Source organism: Brachycentrus maculatus, unplaced genomic scaffold, assembly GCF_059751285.1.
Source record: "Brachycentrus maculatus isolate JH-2025_06_01 unplaced genomic scaffold, ASM5975128v1 h1tg000186l, whole genome shotgun sequence".
NCBI lineage: Eukaryota > Metazoa > Arthropoda > Insecta > Trichoptera > Brachycentridae > Brachycentrus > Brachycentrus maculatus.
In genome coordinates this window covers 1,095,954-1,105,690 of record NW_028280937.1, presented here as the reverse complement: position 1 = coordinate 1,105,690, position 9,737 = coordinate 1,095,954, and the positions used below count along the sequence as shown (strand labels likewise).

General features: G+C 32.0%; 1 protein-coding gene across 1 annotated transcript; it reads left to right on the top strand.

The window, feature by feature from the left end:
* Positions 1-257: 257 nt before the first annotated feature.
* On the top strand, positions 258-9,593 carry LOC148307884 (carbonic anhydrase 1-like). Its single transcript, XM_088262667.1, has 6 exons — positions 258-345; positions 828-971; positions 3,228-3,369; positions 4,625-4,821; positions 8,325-8,464; positions 9,432-9,593. The coding sequence occupies exons 1-6, from the start codon at positions 258-260 to the stop codon at positions 9,591-9,593; spliced, it is 873 nt and encodes a 290-aa protein (XP_088118793.1).
* The last annotated feature ends 144 nt before the right edge of the window (positions 9,594-9,737 follow it).

Here is a 9,737-nt window from a genome sequence, read left to right as displayed (position 1 = left end):
TTCAAACGGATTAATACTCTACTTATTTACGTAATCCTTTATTTTATTCAGAATTCCATAATTAATTAGTAATTAATTATTACAAATCAGACTTTAATACAATTCGGTATAGAAACAAGAGCTGACACCACCAGAACAAAAAGTCTTCTTAGAATCACTGACATGAAGACTCTACGACCCATCGTAAGCGTAACACTTCGTGACAGAGTCAGAAACTTGGAAATAAGGAGAATCTGTCAAGTTGAAAATGTTGAACGATGGGGAAGAGCAAGAAGACGCTTTTGGAGAGATCATATGGGGAGAGCGAGTTCGGATCGAGTGGTGAGGATAGCAGTGAACAGCAGCGTAAGAGGTAGCTGACCCCCAGGGAGACCACCCAAACGATGGAATGAAAGCTGAACATCCACCTCCCTGGAGCAGACTCTGATAATAACATCACATCTTCAAACCCTTATCCGCACACAATCGTGTAAAGGGCACTGCATCATATAAACGCAATGTTATCATCATCCTTAACACATGAAGGAAAGGTGATCAGCCCCCTGCTTCAGGTACCAGTCCAGGATAATATTGAATAAATATTAGTGTGAAAAAATTACCTATATTTATTTATTATTTATATTATTATTTATAGTACGATATCCGAGCGTGCTGAACATTGCATTACGGAGGCTTAACATGACATAGTCCTATCTAAAACAGAAAAAGAAGAAGACAAAGACTTTGACTATAGTTTTTCATTCGTCACCATAGGGGAGAGAGAAAGTATTTTAATTAAAGCCAACTAGCGTCTGAATGTAATTTATTTATTTATTTATAAATTGCAGATACATCTGATGAAGTTATCGCACAATCCCCGCTTGAACTGGAAACAACGAAGGCAGAAAATTGGATCCCTTCCAGGTTAATGACCTTCACGGGTCACTGGATGAATGGATACGTGGTCAAGGCTGTCAATAATGGGTTAACTGGTAAATTCAATAACAATATTGCCAGCAAATCTTATGATTTTTCTCAACTTTAGATAAAACATCTATCATTGTTATGTATGAAAGAAGATGGAAGTCTGCGCATTCCAGGGCTTACGACATGGCATCTGGCTGGCTTAATAAATCACTTTGTACACTTGTGTGACGTTCACCATTCTGTCCATTATTAACATCCATAAAGCATTAATTTGGAAGTATGGGTGATTGTGGCGCCATCACTTGAGAAATTCAGGAAAATGCATAAAATCTTTATTTGAATCGATAGTACGGACTTTATAATTTAATGTTTGAAGATTATTTTATTCAAATCGCTCACTCCTTTCAAGAACGTCATAAATCAAAATACTTGATTTTTCAGGAGAACGTTTTTAAAGTTTGAAAATATAATACAATGTATTAAAAATAAATATCAAGCCACTTATTGAACTTTTTACTATGCAACATAACTTTTTAGGTAAAACCTGAAGGTTTTTTCTCCATTGGAAAAATATTTAGTTTATTAAAAAAAATAATTAAACAATACCTTTTCTTCAAAATGCAAAAACAACACTTTCTAACCTGTAGCGGGTAAATATTAAGTTAAAAATATGCCTCTTTTTCTGGGATATAGTATATTTTCTAGGCATCCGAAATCATGCATAACTCAAAATTGACGAATTTTGATTTATGACGTTCTTGAAAGGAGTGAGCGAAATGTTGACCGCGGCTGAAATGGTCCATCCGCTTAGTCCAATTTTGCCATACATTTTCCAACATTTCGGCCGGTATCTCACGAATAAATGCTTTAATGTTATCTTCCAATGCGTCAATCGAAGCGAATCGAATATATATATATACAATATATATATATATATATATATATATATATATATATATATATATATATATATATATATATATATATATATATATATATATATATATATATATATATATATATATATATATATATATGTATATATATATATATATATATATATATATATATATATATATATATTGTATATATATATATATATGTATATATATATATATATATATATATATATATATATATAGATACATATATTTATATATATTTAGGGAGAAAGAACCTGAAATAACTAAAGAAATTACAGTTTTGAAATACTTACATTTTAACAAATTTTTTTTGTCGGACACTGAATTATTTGTCCTGCGGATAATTGTGTCGCCTACTTTCAAAATCCGCCTGAGCCAGTTTTATAAGATTTTAAAATAAATATCGGAATTCGGCTGTCCAAACTTAAAACACAGTAAGGGACATTTTTTTGTAGTACATTTTTTTTGCATTTACATCCCTTACTGTGTTTTAAGTTTGGACAGCCGAATCCCAATTGAAGGTTTTATTGTTTAAAAAATTTATATACTTGAAAACCCTGCAATATAATACTTAAAAACAGCATTGTATTTCAAATTCCGGTATATTCATGAAACTTGCGTTCTAACCCACATCGGCCAATTAGACAGCTGAGATAGGTCAAAAATTAAGATGACGTCATTATCGGTTTGTGTCTCGTGTTTTTTTTTAATACCTACTGAAAAACTTAAAAAAAAACTGGAGAATTCTCTTTCAAAATATTTTATGCCAAGGTAGACAAATCTTTGAAACATAAATGTTTCCCGGAGAATTTAGCATTTTTTGTAAAATCGATTTACATGGATCTGGCATATTTTGAAAGAAGGCGACACAATTTATCAATATTATGGAAGTCTCAAGATGAGATGAAACATCCATCGTTTTTTAATCATTTCAAAGAAGATGGAAGACAGAGCATACCAGAGCTTACAACTTGTAGAGCCAAATAATAAAATACAAAGAGCCAGATGGCTGGCTTAAATGATCACTATACATTTATATTATATAACGTTCACCATTCTACTTACTATAGAATCATAGACTGATAAATCCAGTGTCTGAATAATAATATATGGATCTATTTTTTTCACTATTATATTTATTCAATATTACCCAGGACTGTTACCTGAAGCGGAGGGCTGATCACCTTTCCTTCATGTGTAAACGATCAACATAACACTGCGTTTATATGACGCAGTGCCCTATGCACCATTGGGGTGCGGATAAGGGTTTTATTATTATTATTATTATTATTTTTTGCTTAGCTATCGATGTCTACCTCATCTTCAAAAGGTTCACATTTGTCAATCAAACATCTCTGATGTTTTAGCAATTTTTTTTAATTGAATCTCTTTTTTCAGCTTTGTTCACGTACGTTGATAGAATTGAGCCACCAATTTTGAAAGGAGGACCTTTGTTTGGCCAATTTAAGTTCGCCCAGCTGCATTTTCACTGGTCGCAAGATGATCACTCTGGTTCGGAGCACTCGATAGATGGTAAAAAGTAAGATCTATCATTGTTAAACAATTCGTAATTCATCTAAACATTTATAATTACTCACAACTTTGGTCATACTCTCCCGTGGAGAATCAATGTTTTTTTTTAAATATTAGTTACCTTAGAAAACTTTCCTTGTCTATTATGTACAAGGATTTATAGCATATGTAGTTTATATCCATCAATCAAGTTCCATCACATAGCTCGTTTATTTGTCTAATTTGTCATATTTTCCATATAAGACACCACAAAATCCGATATGTTCTTATGTCCCATTGCCTCGTCAATTTTTGTCAACTGAATACCCTCTTTTGCACATTCTCTTTCCAATTTACATCTCTCCCTTTCAAAAACTGGACATTCTCACACTAAATAAGGGATATCTGTGATAACGTTTCATCACATTCACTAGCAGAATCTTGTCTTTTTTTACATATTGAAAGCATTAACATTGTGGTCATAGTGATATATTATTTTGAGAAATAAAAAGACTTAGTTTTTTTATCCACTTACATTTTTATTAACAACCAACTATGTAGTTTCGGCAACAACCTGTTGCCCTCTTCAGGGTTTATTTTATGACTACACATACATACATAACATGTAAAAGAAACAGTGTACAAGTTATTGGGTTTCGATAAGGATAGGGGGGGGGTAATGGTGTTTTAAGGTGAGGTAAGAGCAAGGGGATAACTGTATTTAGGTTGGGTTTGATTTTATGGGGAAAATATTATATCATCAATCAAATAAACTCAAGTCATCAACTTAAGTCCCATTTTTATTTCTCAAAATAATAGAATATTGTCTAATTCCAAAACGGAAAAAAAATTGTCGAAACGCTTCATGGCCCGTAAAAATTTGAGTGAATGCAATATTCAATTTATGTTTTTTTTTCATTAATTGATTCGGCAGTCACTTTGTGGTAAAATCTATCCATTTTTAATTAATGTTTTACTTGGTAAACACCACTATTTCTTAAAATCTACTGTGACCGTTTGAAAATGATGCGGAATGCATCGAAACACGTGTCACAGTAGATTTTGAGAAATAGTGGTATTTACTATGTAAAACATTAATAATGTTTTTTTAACGAAAATTCAAACAAATCAATGTTTTAATAACACCAAGAATGCCTAACAAGATGAAGCTATGTACAGATTAATGAAATCGTCAAAAAATACTCTCTTAAACCCCCTGGAAATACTCAAGATTACTCTCCAGATGGAAACAAGTCAAGATATTTAAAATGTAAAAATTCCAGATATGCTGGAGAGGCCCATTTAGTCCACTATAATGCCAAATATGGCGGATTCGATGAAGCATCATCAAAACCTGATGGACTCGCTGTAGTCGGATTCCTACTTCAGATATCATCAGAACCGAATCGTGATCTTCAACCTATAGCTGATGCAGTCACGGAAATATCTCTTCTAGAGCAAGAAACTGCCCTTCGATCAGGTATTTTTTATTTATTTAATTAATCATTTTCGTATTTTTGCCTCGATCTGGGTTCTTTATCTTTATCACTCTCTTTAGCATCAAATTCTTCGAACGTTCTCATTCGTTTGTAAATGTCATAACGAGGCGAAAAAATTCTCAATTTTTTTGTGTTTTTTGACAAAAATCAGTGTTTGATTTTAACATTTAATATATAAATTAAATAGAGTTTTGCAAATTAAACGCCAAATGTATACATAAATCAATTTTGAACACGCGCATTATTCGTACACTGAAGATTTTAATACTTTTCGACTGTTATATAAAAAAAAGTTCCAATATGGAGCAACTTTTAGAGCTTTTAAAAAAAAATCAATTCTGGGGGTTGAAATTGATGAATAAGAACAGATGTGGGAGTTTAAAATATGAATGATTATTCCTAGATGTATATATCAGGATAATGGGAAGATATAATGGTAAAAAGAATCAATACAATAAGCCTTTGAACATTCGTTCCTTATTCGACATCATCATAATACATGAAACTTTTGAAGGTGGCATGTACATTGTACACATCGTCGCTCTCCTGACTAACTGACCTAACTAACATTTCGAAGTTAAAACATTATTTAAATTTTCAAATTCTGCATATAAATCTTATTCCTGTTGCCTTTTGAAGAGTATCAAGTTTTTTTTAAATCGTACCTTTTTTCAAAAATACAAATGAATATTTAAAAAAAAAACTAACTAGCTAACCAACCATCACGCCGCTTCTCCGCAGGGGTAGGCAGATATAATCTTTCTTAAATTAGACTGCTCCTGTGCGCATATTTGACATTTAATAATTGCAAACACAAAATAATCCCTTGTGTAAAATGTGCCTAAACGCACATACGACAGTTGATCAGGATGACGACGATACATATGTAAAAGATTCTTTGTAAACATCGTATTATATCCGCTTTCATACATATGATATGGTATATTCGTATTTATCAAAATACGCACAAATATCAAAATCTAAAATCTACTAACAAGGGAAATTCTCAAACTAATTCATTCAACTAAACATAGATGAACACCTGTCATGGGCTGGTTAAGTGATCACTTTACGTAGGTGTAACATTCACCATTCTACCCATGATTGTTAGCCACACTACTCAAATTGTTTGAACTACTACATATATTATTTATCTTATGACACTGTACATCTGACTTCACCAAAGCCATTTATAGTTGCATTGGGAAAGCTTTTATTTAGCAGCGGCCCTTTTATTTGGATGTATGCATCATTATCGGATTATCGGATCTAACCGGATTACTTTACATACTAGGATACGCCTGAAAAAAATGCAGCTTATAATTTAACCAGTAAATCTTATACGAAATATCTCAGAAATTCTTATAAGTTTAACATAGAAATTTTTATTTGCTATGTATTGTGTACTTAAAAGTTTTTCATAAAACAAATATACATAGAAAAAAATAACAACTTTGTAGTTTTTTCCACATTCATTTTATTTGACCAGCAACCGGAGTTCGTCGTAACCGTAACATACAACCGTAACATAACCGTAACCGTAACATCATGTCTTTAAGAACAGTGTCCGTCGATGGTTGCTTCTCGTTGGAAGGGACAAGGTAGAAAGTGAATTAATTAAAGTCCAGGTGTAATTCTTTTATTGTAAAACCTTTATACTATAAATTGTTATTGTATCTATTGTATGCAATGTATTTGATCTAATAATAAAATAAAACAAATAAAAATTAATTAATTAATTGTAATAACATGTAAGTATTTCGGCTCAACACAGGCCATACCTAAAGAGCCGTAATACATATCGCTCACTCCTTTCAAGAACGTCATAAATAAAAAAACTTGATTTTTCAGGAGAACGTTTTTAAAGTTTAAAAATATAACACAATGTATTAAAAATGAAATCAAGCCACTTATTGAACTTTTTACTGTGCAACAGATCTTTAAGGTAAAACCTGAAGGTTTTTTCTCCATTAGAAAAATATTTAGTTAATTTAAAAAAATAATTAAACAATACCTTTTCTTCAAAATGCAAAAACAACATTTTCTGTCCTATAGCGGGTAAATATTAAGTAAAAAATATGCCGCTTTTCCTGGGATAAAGCACATTTTCTAGGCATTCCGAAAACATGCAAACCTGAAAATTGACGATTTTTGATTTATGACGTTCTTGAAAGGAGTGAGCGATATAGTAAAAAAATATGTTTCTATGAAATAAATAAATAAATAAGTTAAATATATTTGGAAAAAACTACATAGTTGTTCTTTTATTCTATAAAATGCAGTTCCACCAAGATATGTCAGTGCAAATTTTCAAACATTTGAAAATATTGTAGATATGTGTAAAAATTGTTGCCAAATGTGTTTCTGCAATGATGATACCTTCATTTGTAAAGTCGTTACATTCGCAAAGAGCTACTTTGGTTAATATTTACCCACGCATTAGAAAACGGGTAATTAATTATCTGTTGATGATATTTTAAATGAATTACGTACTACGACCACAGAAATGGACACCGTGGGCGTCGGCGTGAGTAGGTCGTGGGTCGACTTGGTAATGTCCCAGACAATTACAAAAAAAAATCCTTGATGGATCCACTCTTACTGACCTTTTACTAACTTCGTCTGACTGACCTTTAATAAAAAAGATAAAGCTATATCTACTACTACTGCTACTACTACCATCACGCCGTTTCTCTACAGGGGTAAGCAGGGAGGATGAAACGCCACACTCTTCTGTCCTAACATACACTCCTAGCTAGCTTCAAATCCATACATCTAGTCATACATACCCTCCGATTACGCAGACTTTTGACATCGCCAGATTTTAGGTTCTAATTGATCTGGTAGTGTCAAGTCTTTTTTGGCTCGCTCTTTTTAAAAAAATTCTCCCTTTCACATTTGCCTAATATACTTTCTATTATTATTATTTAATTTTTTTGTCATTCTCTCGTTATCCATTCGCTCCATATGTGTATAGCACCTTAAAGAACTTATCTTCATCTTTTTAATTATCCACAAGCCTTATGTACGTCGTGTAAATAATTTTAACGTAACTTCTGTACTTTTATTTTGAAAGATTTTGGCATTTTGACAATGATCCGTTCACTGTCGGATTTTATAAAAATGTCAAAATGGAGTCTGTGGCAGAAATAAGTTTGTCTCTGTCATATGTCATGCCATCGCTTGTCTTTATTATTTACGTTTACAATTCACATTCTCTATTCAAAAAATATATAAAATTAAAATTAAAAAAATAAATTTAAAAAAATTATCTATTTAAGGCAAAACAACCTTTCTTCAACGTTGGCTTTTCATTTTGGCATTTTCATTATATCCATGGTTACCAGGTTGCAATTTTAAAAATACCAGTTGGTCAGCCATATGCATTCATGAAGTCATTCGTGTGTGTGTACCAGTCATCATATTATGTACGCAAAGTGTAGAGAACAAAGTTATCTGATTTCTTATTATTTTTCTGTTTCAGAACAATTGCTTAGCTGGATGCTGGATTTAGATCTGAACGAGTGCTACTTCACATATCGCGGATCTCTCACGACCGACCCATTCTATGAATCCGTTACATGGATCGTGTATGAAAAAACGATCGAAATATCTAAATGTCAAGTAAGTAAATTGTCCAAAATTCTCATTTAAAATCAAGAGACAGAAAAATCAGTTTTCACAAAAAGCAAATAAATCAATTTTTCTAGCTGTAAATTATCCAATTGTGGCCAACTCACTAAAATTATATTTTTCCAAGTGAATTTGGCGAAATAAAATAATTAATAAAATTTTTGATTTATTTAGTTTAACACCCTACAGGCGTTATCTCTTTACAATGTTCCTCGGTAGAAAAATATTTCATTCTAATAAATCCCCATTTAGGATTATTGTAATCATGTGCAGTAAAATCCCAGAATATCGTCATCCCGACTCCATTCTAGTTTGTCGTATTTTTAGACGGTTCTCTCTCAGCTCTCCTCGTCCTCATGCTGTAGGTCCTTCTATCATCTTTCTGTAGTGTCCATGAGAATTTTGATCTTACTCTAGTTATCTTTCGAGGATCCGTGGTAATCGCCTGGTTTACAATATGTATTGAAAATGTTATAAAGTAAAAGCTTAAAATATGAATCCAAAATATTCACTTTTTCAAAATTAATTTGTTACCATAAAAACACGATAATTAATTTTTGTTTGACATTTCTCTGTTGCCCGAGTAGGGTAGGTACTTACTTATCTAGAAGGTAATACTTCAATTCTACAGCAAAATATATTAATTGCATTTTGCATAGATATCCATATCGTTGTCATACAGGAGAAAAGACCAACTAACAAAACGTAAAATGTTCAGAAGGGCCATTTAAGACGATTTTGTTTGGCACGAAAATAAACATCAATGCAGGTAGTCATTTTTGACAAGTCAATATATTATACTTCCAAGTTTAAAATCCTTTGGGATTTTTTCCAGTGCAATATTAAGCTGTTAAGATATCAAATAGTCAATGATCACGTTTTTGTAAAAAATGCACTTGGTCACATTCTTCTGTATGACTAAGATATATATGTTATATCTTTATTTTTATCTCCCTAGTTGCAGAGCTTCAGAAAAATGAACTTAATATACGGTGGAAAGAAGATAGACTGCAATTCCAGGTCGATTCAAGAGCCACCCCCGAACCAGAGAGTATTCCGCGTGCCTTCCAGAAATACCTGGACCAACCGGGTTCGAGCGACTTCCAGATCTAAGCTCTAATTAAAATAAGAAGAGAAAAATATTCATCTTTATAGTAAAATAAGAATTATTCATCAAACCTGACAGTAATCCGTTAACCCAAGTACAAGTGTCTTGTAGAGTCCATTGGAAGAGAAGTCTTATTGATCCTGCCTGAAAATACCT